General features: G+C 35.6%; 1 protein-coding gene across 3 annotated transcripts in view; it reads right to left on the reverse strand.

Moving 5' to 3' along the window:
* The window catches only part of ATP2B2 (ATPase plasma membrane Ca2+ transporting 2), a 272,273-nt gene that overhangs the window by 111,058 nt on the left and 145,231 nt on the right, over positions 1-15,984 (reverse strand). For all 3 annotated transcript variants that reach the window (XM_058166189.1, XM_058166188.1, XM_058166190.1), the window contains 2 exons: positions 14,483-14,680; positions 1,537-1,794 (listed from right to left, as the gene is read on the reverse strand). In XM_058166189.1, coding sequence (XP_058022172.1) covers positions 1,537-1,794; positions 14,483-14,680 — 456 coding nt within the window. The remainder of the gene's footprint in view (positions 1-1,536; positions 1,795-14,482; positions 14,681-15,984) is intronic.

Consider the following 15,984-nt stretch of genomic DNA (forward strand, 5'->3'; position numbering starts at 1 on the left):
TTACCACATCAGCAACTGGAATTAGCCAATATTCCAATCCTACTGTGTATAGAAAATGTAGTGCTTTTGTCACAAACTTCAATTGGACTTAAGCAAACCTTGAGTGCCTTAGCCAATTACTGTTCTGTGGAAGCACTAAAAATCAACTATTCAAAAACTAAGATCCCGATTTTTGCAAAGCAACATGGAGTGCATACAAGGAGGTTAAAAATCCAAATTATACAGCAGAGAAATTTTTCAAAAGCTTAGGCATGGGGTTCCATTGTTTTACTAAATGCAGTGCACGCAAAAATTATGTTATCCAAAATGCACAAAAAGCAGTCATTTCCAAGCATATCTGAGCAGTACTGAAGCTTTATTACCCCAAAGGACAACTACAATTATTGTTTGGTGCACAGCTGGATCCTTAAACTCTTTTGCTCTACTAAAGAGAGCTTAATCCAAATTTTAAAGATTATATCCAAATGGCTCCAATGTTCCTAATGTAGTGTTAAAAAAGGAGACAGATTTCACCAAAGTTGAAATATGCACATAGATTTGCATTATTTCATACTGTTCTTTTTAGAATGTCTGAGTTCTTTCCTTGATGAGAACAATTCTAAATGAATATGAAACAGGATAATTCTACAAAAAATACTATCTCTATAGAGATAAACATATAACTATTGTAAACTAAATTTGATATTTCAAATTATAGATTGATACAGGCAGAGATAGAAATATGTAGATACGTCTTTTGTAAACTATAGCCACTGTAATTGCTCCATATGTTTTAGATTGTTTTTCCCAACTTGGATGCTTGACTTTATCTTTAAAATGTCACCTCAAATTTTCTTAAATATGCAATTAAGGAATTAAAATATCAGATTGCAATGTGTTCTCATCTTAACAGTATAACTCCACTGATTATGTGCTGAATCATTGGTTCATGTTATCAATGAAAATAATATTGATTGTGCTCATGTTGCAGCAAGCCAATCCAAATATATAGAAAAGATTAAGCATGCCATTTATTTCATTGAGACCGATAGAAATGGTGTTCTTGACATTGGGATGTTCATTATTCTTATCAGAAATATACTCAATTTCTTCATTAAGGATGGATGTTATTCTGCAATCACAAAATTTCACAATATAAAGCAATATTGCTCTTTTTTGGCTTCATTAAGGTTCCTCCTTTGCACCCCTATCTATTCTTCCTCAAATTATCCTTCAGTTAATTTTCACTAGCTGATTTCCCAATAACACTATTGATCCTCAATTACATGGTACCAATCAGTGATTTTGTCTATCAACTTAAGCTAGTTCTTTGATCACTAAATATAACATTATGTTATTCCTTAAAATTCAAAAACAAATTGAACATTTTTTTCAAATAATTGATTGTATGTTGTATTACTTTTTTTCCCATGTATTATAAGGAATCGGCCTTAAGTTTATTTTCTTGCAACTATTTTCTTGCTACTATTATTAGGTTATAAAGAATTCCTAGGGATTCAGACATAAATTTTCTAGAAAGTATACAAAAAAACATACCATATTTGACTTGTGCAATGTCACCAACTACAATCTCTGCTACTGGAATCTGAATTACTTGTCCACCTCGGACTAGGGTAAACTTTTGTTCTTGCTCAATACGACTCTGAAGTCCACGGAACTGCTTCTCTTTGCTCCAGTCATTAAAGGCTGTAACCAGCACCACACATATAACCGAGAGCAGAATGGCAGCTCCTTCAATCCAACCAGCTTCTGCCTCACCTTCATCTTCACCTCCTCCTGCAGCGGTAGCACATGCTGGAGAACAACAGTCAAAAAAAGGACATTATTTGAAAATTATGAAAACATTAATTGAAAATTATGAAAACTCCAGATTTTTAATTTTTAACATTGCAGATTCTGATAACATAATGTCACATGTTACAGTTAACACTATGGAATCTAAGACAGCATTTTATAGCAACTAGGAAAGGCCATTTACATTTCTGCAAAAGGATTATTAAATAAATCTAATTATTAGAAATATCAATCTTCATCAGATACATTCTAATATGTAACACAGTTTGAGAGTCAGTTTAGTATAGTAGTTAAAGCACCAGTCTAAAAATTAGAAGACTGTGGGTTCTAGTGCCACTTTAGCCACAAACCCACTTTAGGCATTAGTCATTGTCTCTCAGCCCTAGGAAGAAGGCAAGGGCAAATTATATTTCATTTGATATTCAGTCAATTAGTGTAAGAAATATGTTTTCTTTTATAGAAAAAGAAGAATTAATCTTTTAGATCTCTCTGTTGCCTTTCCCAACAGTTAATGCTAATCTTTTCATGGGGAATATTATTTATTCCTACCATTCTTCCATTTACAGAAAATATATCCAGCATCAAGGGAGAGCATTACTCTTATATAGCTCTAGTTTTCATTGCCTGTGAAGAAGAGATTTACTTGTTGAATTTTTTGAAAGGTGGAAGGATGAATTTGCTGCTTCATGTTGGGCAGAAAAATGTTCTGGGCTGGATCTGGCTGCACTATTCCATCTAATGTTGTGAAAGTATACAAGATTTCAATTGATTCTTCACTGCTCACTATAAAAAACTGGGGTTTTTGTCCCCAATCTTATTTGAAGTCCAGGAACTAGGTATCATTGACTTCTAATGATTGGCCATCTGGATCTGGAACAAAGGGCTTGGTCTTGGTCTCAGTTTCTCAGGATTCCTATCATCAAACATCACGGGATTGGGTTTTGACCTGCTTCTCTACAGTAGCATATTCTTGAGATCAGAATAGCCCTGTCCTTGCTATGTTGCTTGGAGGCTATTGAGATCTTACTTTTCTGAAGGTAAGATTTTTTTTAGAAATTTTTAAAGTCCAAGTGTGATTGGACACACAAGGAATTTGTCTTGGTGCATATGCTCTCAGTGTACATAAAAGAAAAGATACCTTCATCAAGGTACAACACTTACAACACTTAATGACAGTCATAGGGTACAAATAAGCAATCAGGAAACAATATCAATATAAATCCTAAGGATACAAGCAACAAAGTTACAGTCATACAGTCATAAGTGGAAGGAGATGGGTAGTGGGAACAATGAGAAGATTAATAGTAGTGCAGATTTAGTAAGTAGTTTGACAGTGTTGAGGGAATTATTTGTTTAGCAGAGTGATTTTACTTCTGAGAAGACATTGTGTATTAGCTGCTGCTGATTGTATTGGTATTGCCCTACCTTGTTGCTTTATTGTATTTAATTTACTTTTAACCTTTTCGATTTAGAAAGTGTATATGTGTGCTGCTATATGGATTCTTCCTCCCATCTTAATATAATGTTTTTAAAATGTTGGTTCATTTTATTCTTTATTTACATTATTACTTTACTTACTTTATTCTGAAGTAAGAATTTGAATTCAAAAGGTGGATTGTTCTTACATAGAATTCAAAGACACACTATGTATTCAGAACTTAACTTTGCTGACCTCAAATTAGTTTTAAATGCATGGGAACTACTTATGGAAATCTGATTTTCTTCAAGCACCAATTGCTCCTAATATTTTTTCAAGTCTTCTTTCATGTCTGTGCCTCTCATATGTTGGAAAATCCTTGGCCAAACCATAATTCAATGATACTGTTTGATTAAAGGTCTGGGTAGCTATGAGGAGTGATGCATCTATCTTCCCAGCACCAAATGACTACTCCCTACAGTGGAGATCAGTAAACATTTCAGGAAATATTCGGGTTTTCTCCCATGTAAAATTAGAAGTGTCTTGGCGATGTTTCGACAAAGTCTCATTTGTCATCTTCAGGCTTCAGCTTCGTGCCTCTAGGAGCAATATTTATTTATATATAAATATTTGAAAGAAAATATAGAAAGAAAATAAAAGCAAAACAAAATTCCATAAGAAAGAAAAGAAAAATCTTCTAAGATAAGGCATTTACAAGATTTTAAATATATTCTCTTTTTCTCTGTGTGAATAAGGGAGGGAGGGAGTGTGTTTGTGTGTGTGTGTTTGTACACATACATACATACACGGTGCATGCCTATGGAGACTGTTCATTAATATTAGCTGCCTTTGCCTATGTTTTACTTTTCCATTAAGTCTTGTCTTCCTTATGCATCTATCAAAATGTATTTGTCACCTTAGGCTATAATAACCCTGTTTGCCTCTGACTGGAAATACTGCTTTTATCTGCTTTCCCTTCAGTGTCCCCAGATAGACATTTTATTTCTATAAGCATAGAATCTTATAAAACAGTATTTGAATTCACAGATGTTGGAGGAGGGGGGGTTCCTTTTGAGCACCTTCGGATACACATGTTCAATCTACAGAGCTTCAGAATTTCTGCTGATCCCACATGTAGAAAACTGATGTAATGTTATGGCAGTACCATTCAACTGTTCCACCAGTAGCTAACCTCTCATTTGTAACTAAATAATTGGGTGGTCTGGGTGGGGAAACTGCTGACACTAATGGTCCTTTATATGTTCTGGGGCAAATAAGAAAGCTTTCTGAAATCCAGAAAGACCAAATAAATAAAAATACAAGAAAATAATATCTGGAATGTACTGAATGGTTTTCCAATACAGATATAAGCTTCTTTATAGAAGAGCAGTGTATGATATAAACTTACTACTCTATAATATTTTGCCTGTAAAATGACCAATTCAGTTATTATAAATTACAGGATTATATAAGCAAAGATGCCGAGGAATGCCAAGAAATAACAGTGCTCCATCTTCTAGTTTCCTATTATCATAATTAGAGATGTTTGGCTCAGAGATTACAAAGGAAAACATGAAGGAAATAATATTGACCTTTCAACACATTCTAAGACCACTTGATGTATTAGTTATCACTCAGGAAAACAGTTATACCAAGCCATTAACATTTGAATTCCATAAGCTTAAAAAAGAATGAAAAAAATGCCACTGTAGAAATGCTCTTCTATATCATACTTCCATTATTCTAGTTTGACAAAAGAACCTACAGCACATCCATGTAATGCACAGAATATCATTACAGTCCCTCACTTCAAACGTACTGGGGTTCAATGCAGTTTGCGGGACTGCTGCGATATCTGAGCAGTAGCAGTCGCAGCATCAAAGGCAGACACTCAGTGAAGAGGGAGAATCAAGGTGACCCTTCTACTAATTTTCCCCTTCAGCACAGATAAGAACTGAATGGAAATCCAGCTCAACTCCCCCTCAGCTGAGCTCAAAGGAAGGTCAGTAAACTGCTGATTGTCTTTATTGGATGTATTCCACAGAAATAGCTATATCACTGTGGAGGCACTACTTCTCCAATTTGCACAGTGACCAGAAACCAACTTCATTATCATGAGCTGCATAAAGATAATCCTGGTTTTAGACTTCAGCAGACAACTGTTCAGACGGTTTCTGAACTTGAACAAGGAATCCATAGTGCAATGTCAACGTAAGAGTAAGGCCCACTGAATGTTGTAGAAACATTCCAGCCTATAGTGTATATTGCTTTCTTCCATAATAAAAACAGAGGGGTCACATTAAGCAGATGATTTCAAGTAAACTATCTGCACCCCTCAACCAGTTAAAAAACTGAGATAGAAGGAGGGCATGATTTATACTATTACTTATCATTATCATTAGCACCACTTCATTTTTCTATTAACCATTTGATATCATGCAAAAGAAGTTCATACTGCAAAGATATAAGAGTTTGTCTGAAAATCTTAGATACATGATGTGATTCCCACTCTATCTCACCCTAAAGTTAATATTTATTCTTTTGTTGCAGAAGTTGACGTTTGGTCCAGAACAAGACCAAAGGGCCTCTGTGGCTCAGGCTGCTAATGCAGTCTGTTATTAACAGCAGCTGCCTGCAATTACTGCACAATTATTAGTCCCACCGGCTCAAGGTTGACTTCCATCCTTTATAAGGTAGGTAAAATGAGGACCCAGATTGCTGGGGGCAATAAGTTGACTTTGTATATAAATATACAAATAGAATGAAGACTGTTGCTAACATAGTGTAAGCCGCCTTGAGTCTTCGGAAAAGGGCGGGATATGAATGTAAATTAAAAAAAAAAGAGTGAAATGCTCCTGGTTTGGACTGGATCACCCAATCCGGTAGCGATCGCGGAGGGTGGTTGGAGAAGTAATTGTGGTGCAAGGCTCCACCCACCTGCCTGGCTGTCATTACTTCCTGGTTTTAACCAGGAAGTAATGTGTTTTTTACCCTCTGCGCATGCACAGAAAGATTTTGGGCATGCATAGAGGGTCTGCGTGAGCATGTGATGTGCATGCACGCGTACTTCCGAACCGGTAAGGAAGGTAAGTTGGTCCAGAAGTATTTGCATTAATATCTATGAGGACAACCATTAATATATTAACTGATATATGAAGATTCAGCAGAACAAGGAAACACCTTTTTTTTTTTTTACAAATAATAACTAAGGATTACTGGGCCATCTGGGTGGGATGGCTCAAATTATTAAAATAACTACTGCAGTTCTTTTTTCAAAATTGTATTGACATTAATTCAGGCACCAATATGGGCACTGAAAAATGTCTAGACTAATATTTTATTTGCAAGGAAAAAAAGCTGGACTGAAATGCATTATGTTGTAATTTGAAATTGATGTTAACAAGCAAATAACATCTATCTCTCAGCCTACAGAACTTCTGAAATTTTTCACTAAGTAACACTGGATTTCTAACTAAAATATCCATGTGTACAGAGTGCTGTTCAAAGGCACTTTAATGGCTGCTAAATGGATACAGTATAAATAAGTTATCTCTGATGTACCTATTACAAAATATTTGCTATCTGTTATGGCTATGTGCACTTCAAAAATGTTTCAGAAGAAGTGCTTCAGCTCTCACATATGCACTAGCCTAATTCCTCTCTGCTTTTTGTAAAGGAGGTTCCTTTTTCATTCTTCCATAGGAACCTGAAAAAATATGTAAATTAAGTTTAATGAACCAACCCATTAAAACAGCATCACTTTTTTTCAGGTACTTCAAATTAAGAACAGAAAAGCTATGCTCAATATCTGAACATTTATTATGAATCATTTTTCAAAGCATTTTTTACATTGCTTTAAATTTTAAATGCTATCTACTCCAGGCCAGATTAAAAAAAGAGTATGAAATGAAGGTTTAGCCTTTCCAGTCTCAAAGGTACTTTTTCAAGAGGCAATTGGACTTCCTTTGTTTTTTCTTGAAGTCATTTTGTTTCTCATCCAAGAAGCTTCCTCAGTTCTGACTGAATGGTGGGTAATGGAAAGATTCATATTCCTTGCAGTCATCTAGTCATTAAAATTCTTTCTGAAAGTTGTTGCGGCTACTTTGAAATTTATCTGTGCCCTCAGGGTCACCTGAGTAGTGCAAATGGGCATGAAATCTTTTGGAACTGATGAAAGAACTGTGTTGTAAACAGGTTTACAGTGCTGTTTACAACACAATTTCAGCAATTCCAAAAAGGTTCCACACCTATTTGCACTAATCAGGTAACCCAGAGGGCACAGATAAATCTCCAAGTGGCCTCAACAACTTTCAGACAGAATGCTAACAACCAGATTGCAGACTAATTGAAAAGAATATAAATCCTTCCATTCCCCACCATTCACTCAGAACCAAAGAAGCTTCTTGGATGAGAAGCGAAATGTCTTCAAGGAAACACAAATAAAGTCCAATTGCCTCTTGAAAAAGCACCTTTGGGACAACCATGACCTGGATGAGTCAGAATCTTCATAGACATTTATCCTTTCCAGTGCTTCTCTTACCTATTTTCTGCTAATATTGGCAGCATTAAAACACTGAATTTCAGTTAGCCCTAACCCAATAAAGGGTTAATGAAATTTACATAAATTATGAATCATAAAACAAGCATTTACATATATTTGAACATTTCTAAAATATTGTACCCTTGTTTCTATTATTGTACTGATGACAGAAAATCATGAGCTTGAAAAGAAGGTATAGCAAGAAAATGAAATAAAATGTATGAGTCTATATTATGAATCATGTATCCAAACACACAGACATATATACGGGAGGGGGAGGGGGACGGGAAAATATCTTAAATAAGTGCCTACCTGCAATAAATAGACAGACATTCAGACAGATATATAGGAAGAGAGAGGCATACAGAATATGAGAAGGATTGAATATGACAGAGAAATGGGATGATCAAATGCACATCTCAATGGAGTGTGCATTTATAAGGTCCTACATGCTTTCATGTTTTAATGTGCCAATCTTGTAACTGTCCTCGTTTGGGTGAATCATTTAATTTTCCCACCTGTGGCTTAATCCAGTATTAACTGTTCTTTCTCTCGCATAATCATCCCATTCGGACAATTCACTTTATAAATTCCACAGAGTCTGGAGGAGATCTTTTTCATGTATATAACTCTAGCTAGCTAGCTACTTTAGCTAGATATAGCTGCAAAACTATTTTATTACACTTTTTTTTTACACTTTAAAATTTACACTTTTAAAAGATTGAACCTATAGGTTACTTACAATGCCATTCCACAAGCATCTACTAAGAAGGAAACCCGATCAAATTCATTTATTCCTATGTAAGTGGTTTATTCCCATAGGATATTCATTTAATAAAGTCGGATTTATTTCTGTGCAGGGATGCATAAGATTGCATTATTATATTTGCAAACACAGTTCTTTCAGATTAAGCACAAAATATTTAGTGTTCAATCTTGGATCCATCCCAACTGAACACAATAGAAGTTACTTCTCAGTAAATATGTTAGCTTACTAAGCATTACTACTTTATTTATTTTTCCCCATTTTTAGCTATTTTTTGTAAATTTCAACTTGGAATGGGCAAAGTGGAAATATTATTCATAAAATGCCTGAGTTTCAATGGAAAATAATACAAACATTTTAGTGCAATGTATTTTCCCATTATAAGCATTCTGAAAATACTTTGTCAAAATCTAACCAAATATCCATGGGGAAATGCTTTAAAATATTTTGAGTGGAATAATTTATTAATGAGCGTGGAAAAAGCACTAAAGTTCTAATACTAAGTGTTATTTTTCCACATTTCCCAGAACATGGGCTGTCACACTTGTAAAATATTTTCCACAGTAATAGGAAACAGACATCATGCTCTATCATGTGAGCAAAGCTGTTCAGGTTGAGGGAAACCAACCAAAAGTTTTCATAACTAATATTCAAAGCCTTCTTACTTTATAATTTGAAGCTTAAAAATAGAAGACCAGTTTACATTTGCAAATCCAGGGTCCTGCAAAATATCAGATTGTTGCTGTTAACAAATTACTTGTCTCCTTTTTCTTTCATTTCAGATTCAACAATAAAAGTTCCCTAAAGTAACAGTAACTTCCAACATTTAAGTAGTGGCAAAAAGTAATAAAATATAAATCTAGTCACCATGTCCATCATTATATACGATGTGGAAAAGGAGGAAGATCCTGAAGAAAATATTTTCTCGATATCAGTTGAAGCATTCATGTCAGTGGGGGAAACCTATAAAATTTGCCAGTGTTCAAAAAATCAGGCCAAAATATGTACTCACAATCCCACTGAAATTGATTTCTAAATGAATCTTGCAAGTATAGTGCTGTATTTATTTAAGTTTTGCTTATTTCGCTATCCTTGCATTTTTCTTTCTGGTCCTTGAATAAATATTCAATAATAAATAAATATATATAAATAATAAATAAATATAAATAAATAAAATAAATATTCATTCCTAAGAAGACCATAAGGGATGTGCATAAGCACACAAATGTGCCTACCATTCCTGTCCTATTGTTTTTTTCTTTTCTTCTTCCTATATATATGCTTATACCTCCTTATATTTACTCATATATGTGTTTATATACTATGTAATCTTTTTGTATGATACCTACACATATTGTTGTGACAAAATAAATAAATTAAATAAATAAATAAATAAATAAAATAACTTGGCATGGGGTTATCTTAATATGCCCATTTTAACACATGATTGCCTTACTGATGTAGCTTTCCTTTCCAAAATACATTTTATACTACTATAAACAATTTCTATATGTGATAATGAATTGTATATAATAATCATATATGTATATATTTAAAAACCATGATCGTACATACAACAATCTATCAATCAGTAGAACCTTTTCAGTAAAACACACAATGCTGTCTATCAATCTAAAATGAACACTGCAGATCAGGGATGGGTTCCACATTTTTTTACTACCGGTTCTGTGGGCATGGCTTATTTGGTGGGTGTGGCTTGGTGGTCATGTGACTGGGTGGGTGTGGCCAACTTGAAGTAACTCAGGGCAAGATGGGCTGCACCTTGCTGTGAGTGACATCAAGTTGGCCACGCCCACTCAGTCACATGACCAATGCTGCAGAGACAGGGCAATTTCTCCCAGGGGACAGCCAGAGCTTCGCCGCCTCCTCTTTTCCTCAGAGGAGCTGCCTCCAAGTCCTTGCAAAGAGACACACACACACAAAACACAACACAAACTCACACCAGAGGTGGGTTTCAGCAGGTTCTGACCAGTTGTGGAGAACCGGTAGCAGAAATTTTGAGTAGTTCGGAGAACCAATAGTAAAAATTCTGATTGGCCCTGCCCCCATCTATTCTCTGCCTCCCAAGTCCCAGCTTATCGGGAAGAAATGGGGACTTTGCAGTAACCTTTCCCTGGATTTGGGAGGGAATGGAGTTTTTGCAGTATCCTTCCTCTGGAGTGGGGTAGGAATGGTGATTTTACAATATTCTTCCCCTGCCACATCCACCAAGTCACGCCCACCAAGCCATGCCACGCCCACCAAGCCACACCCACAGAACTGGTAGTAAAAAAAATTTGAAACCCACCACTGACTCACATACAATGTAAAGGCAGCTGCACTTCACCCAAAATGGCCCCTGCAACAAGCAGGAAAACACACAGCCACAAAAAGCTCAAAAATCAACTTTCACACTTTACACACAAAAACACAACACAACACAATTGACTCTCTCACACACACACACAAAATGCCACATACAGCTTTGTGAGATTCTGTGTTTGTGTAGTTAGAGTGAAACACTACAGAAACACACCAAATCTCAGAAAGCTGCACAAATATTTTATTTTATTATTTTATTTTATTTATATTTTTTTAAATCAGGGGTCTCCAACCTTAGTAACCTTAAGGTTTGTGGACTTCAATTCCCAGAGTTCCTCAGCCAGCAAAGCAGTTGCTGACTGAGGAGATGGATTCCAGGCAGGCAGATTCAGTTGCTAGTTGATGCAACTGATGTAAAGCATGGCTTTGCCAGCCCGAAAAGAATAGTAATAAGGTAAGTGAGGAGTGGGGATTGAGTGGGCCAGAGGAAAAAAAGATTTTAAAAGGCTCCTCTGAGGATCCCAGCTGAAGTTGCCTAATAGCAGCCCAGAAGCTCTTAACTCAGCTGGGATCGCCAAAGGAGCCTTTTAAAATATTTTGTTTTAACAATCTCTTCGGCCGAAGAGGTTGTTAAAAAAAAAAACTTTTAAAGGGTTCTGATGATCCCTGCTCAGCCGCGCGATCATCAGAGGGTTTTTTTTTTACTTTTAAAAGCCTTTTTTGGCTGAAGAAAAAGTGCTTTTAAAAGTTAAAAAAAAAAAAACCTCTGATGATCGAGGAACTGGTTCACGGGCATGGCCAGCCAGCCATTACTACTGGTTCTCCAAATGCCAGTAGATTTTTACTACCGGCTCTTCAGAACCGGAGCGAACCGGGAGCAAGCCACCACTGCTGCAGATATTTATTTACAGATGTGCTTAATTCTCTTACACCTACCTCCTAACGCTATTCTTTTAGAAAGTCCCAGTAGGGCTTAGTAGCCAAAATATTAGCATATGACAAATTTATTTATCAAATTTTTATTTATTTGTCAAATTTACTGGCATTAAATTAAAATGCATTTAAAGTGCATTGGTAGAGATGTGATGTTATCCTTGTAATAAGCACATGTTCCTCTGTAACCTGGCTTACAAAAACAATGCTACAAATGTTGAATTATCTTTTCATGATTAAATCACAGTGCAGAACTTGCCAAGCACAACAGAGGCCAGGATGACAATGCCACATTCTTTTTTTATGTACCTCAAGACATTGCACCTTTGGATATGAAACACAAACCAAGTGCAGGACAAAGATTCTGATCCTTTCCTTTCTAAACAGCACCATGGCTCTGTCACATGCAAACACCAGGCCCTGGTTTTATTCTTCTGTTACGTATATGAGGGAGGTCCTTAAATCAGAAGGGAGTTGCATAGCCTTGTGGCATTTCACAAAGCCTTTGTTGCTGCATCTTGTGAACTACTGATTCAGGGAATGGTTTAAGAATTACACTGGAGAATAGCCAATTAGAAGTTACAGAGATGTACCCAAGTAACATAAAAGCAGAAATAGAGAGACACACAGATATTGCTTTTGAAATTTGAACTCTGCAGGAATCTGGGGAAAAGACTTGTAAGGGATATTCAGAAAGAACGAATGAGTCTTATGAGAGGACCAAGGATGTGTGTTTTAACAGGGTAATATCCTTTTAGAAAAGAGAAACTATTGGGTCAGAATAGCTTGATAGCAGAACCAATTACTGAAAGAGGTCGCAGCAGTGGATTTCTGCAGTAATAAAACGATTGGACTCAACATCTAAATGGTACCTTTATGATTCTGTGATGTGCAAAGGAAGGTTGGAAGCCATGTAAGTTGTTTCGATTTTTAAAAATTGTGATAATTTTTCATTTTGTGACCCAAGAGCTGTGGTGGTGGTGTGGTTAGAGTGCAGCACTGCAGGCTACTTCTGCTGACTGCCAGCTGATTGCAATTTGGCAGTTCAATTCTCACCAGGCTCAAGGTTGACTCAGCCTTCCATCCTTCCAAGGTGGGTAAAATAAAGACTCAAATTGTTGGGGGTAATATGCTGACTCTGTAAACCGTTTAGAGAGTGCTGTAAAGCACTGTAAAGCGATATATAAGTCTAAATGCTATTGCTGTTATAGTTTTTGAGATTTCTGATATTGGAATCTTTTTCTTTCATGTTTAAAATAAGTTTAAATTTAAAGAAAGATTGTATATAGTAAGTAATAATAAACAGTTTCTCCATTTGAAAAAATAGAGACATCACATAGTAAAGCCCAAGTAAAGGGTGACATATATCTTATACATATGCTAGAACCTATCTGTTGTAGCTCTAGATCAGGGGTAGAGTGCTTAGATCTGGCCTATAGGGCCAGCTGGAAATAGCAAAAGACCAGCCTGCAGTGCCTCGGCTAGCAAAAATGGGGCACAAGGGCCACACGCAGCCCCCCCATGCCCCCTTGGCCAGGGTGCTGCAGGAGTCCGTCCAGGCAGCCCCTGTGCCCCATTCTGTTTTGGGCAGCAGGGTACTGCAGGAGGCATCCGTCTCATCTGCCATCCGTCCTATCTTCACCCCCACTCCCATCCCCAGCCAGCCTGAAGAGGACAACTACAATACTGATCTGGCCCTCAAAGAAATCCAGTCTGATACCCCTGCTCTAGATAAAGAAACATTTGCTCTATTATAAATAAGGAGGCATCTATTTTCATTCTAAGATAGGGAAATGTTTGTTTGCAATATATTAACATATTCCATTCATTGATAATGACTGGCAAAATCTCTAAACTACAAAACCTTATAAAAAGGGAGATAAGAAACAACTCTTTGTGGGCGCCCATCCATAAGGATTTCAAAACTTTGGATTGAATATATTCTTTGACCTCCACTGATCATCCCTGATCAGTGCATCCCACTGATGCATCCCACGGGCTGGATGCATCATACACAGGCCACGCCCACCCCAGTTCTGGAATGGAAAAAAAATGTTGTGATACGTCATGTGATACGATCAAGTTTGACACCTATGTTCTAGATCCAAGTTCTCTATCAATATCAATGGTTACTTAGCATGTGACTTGTAATCTGCTAGCAGTCAGGTAGATTGGTGACAGCAGTTTTAATCTATTGCTGCATCTTGATATTTACCAGTACAATAGTTGCTTCAGAAATAAATAAATAAGGATTTAGTAGACAAAAATCAAGCTATATGATATTTTTCTCTTTTATTCCTGCACCAACTGACAAGTCACTATCAGCCACAATACACATCATCGGTTGCATCTCTTAAAATGAGGTTCAGATGAGAGGTGGCCACATTATGTTCAAGTCTATAATTTTCCCATGCAATGTGAAATTAAGAGATACAAAATTGAGGAACTATTTTAGCTACGTTTACTAACCTAAGTCATATCGGGAGAAGGGCGGTATAAAAATCGAATAAATAAATAAATAAATAAATAAATAAATAAATAAATAAATAAATAAATAAATAAATAAATAAATTAATTAATTAAACCTTTAGGAAATAGGGCGAAAATTGGATATTAAAAGCAGAGAACCTGCTGCTACTCCCAAGCCTTTGTAACAATGGAACCCAGGAAATAATATTTATTAGATAAATAATGGAGAAACAAGTTTTACCTTCATTTCCTTCTCCAGGTGGATGATAAAATGAGAGCCCAAGAGATATAATGGCTGCGATTTCCAAGATGATGAGAGTCACATCCTGTAATGCTTCCCAGACTAACTGTATGAAAGTTTTTGGCTTCTTTGGAGGTATAAAGTTTTTCCCAAAAATTAGCCTTCTTTTATCTAGGTCCGCAGTAGTGCCAGGTAATCCTACGGATCAAGGAAACATTAATAGTGAGTGACAAGTCTGTTAATATTTTTTTAACTACAGTTTAAAATACAACCATTTTTGTTTTTAGCACTTAGAGCTCATCAGACTTCCAATTTTGTAATTTTCTTTTGGCAAACTCATTCTCAGCTAATGTATCACAGAGCCTTCTGTGGATTTGCAAAGGCATTTGAGAAACATATTTCTTCTCTAGCTTTTCCATTAGGCAAAGAGAATCATAAAGAAGCACAGGCAAACAATCTAACTTGTGTTTATACAATATGTCAAAAAGAGGAAACAAAACAAGAGATTAATTTAGCAAATAAATTTACAAAATTTAAACTATATTAACAAAGTGATAGATAAAAATATGTTCAGAATTTCCTGTATATGGTTTTATAGCTAAGAAAATAAATATTTAAATAAACATTTATTGATAATAAAATGCTTCTGCTTTGACAAGTTTTTTTCTTTTTCTTTTTTTCTTTTCTTTTTATAGTTATAATGTACACTGAAGATGGCATTTAATTTTGTTGTACGAGGTGCAATGACAATAATGTAAACTAACTAACTAAGGGATTGCTTTGAGAGAAAAAAGCAGAAAGGTAGACTGAAAAAAGTCTTTTGAAATAAAAGTGTTTTCTATTAGTCATAAACAGATGCAAAGCCACCCTGACCTGTAGTGAGCATTTCTATAACTGAAATGCAATATGTAATATCCAATGTATTAAGTTTTTCATGCTATACCTAGGAATATAGTCCTAAAAGGACTATAAGGAGCGTGCATAAGAGCACAATAGTGCCTACTGTTCCTGTCCTATTGTTTCCTTTCATTATATCAAATTAATATAGTTACTGCATACTTTTGCTCATATATATGCTTATGTGATGTGTTGTTGTTTTATGTTGATGCTTGTGTATACTGTTGTGACAAAATAAAAAAATATATAAAACTACTATTCTATTTACAAATATGCCAGGAAATATGCAAGGCCATTCATTAATATCAAGACTGAAAGAGAAACTGAAATTCAGCTGTCCTAAAGTAGTTATATTTCATCCTAATGTTCAGGTCAGTCCAAACTCAAAATCTCTTAATATAATTAATTGCTGTGTCATTTCCTCTGGCTACTGCATAGTTTATTGCACAATGCATTAAAAAACCAATCAGAAGATAGTGTTGATCCTACAAGGAAACATTATTATAAACAGTTGCAGAGAAATATATTGGAGTAAGATAAACAAAATGATTTCAAGGGATGTATGCTGTATATTTTAGACGTGAGCATCTCTAAAATGGAAAATA

Source organism: Ahaetulla prasina, chromosome 2 (assembly GCF_028640845.1).
Source record: "Ahaetulla prasina isolate Xishuangbanna chromosome 2, ASM2864084v1, whole genome shotgun sequence".
NCBI lineage: Eukaryota > Metazoa > Chordata > Lepidosauria > Squamata > Colubridae > Ahaetulla > Ahaetulla prasina.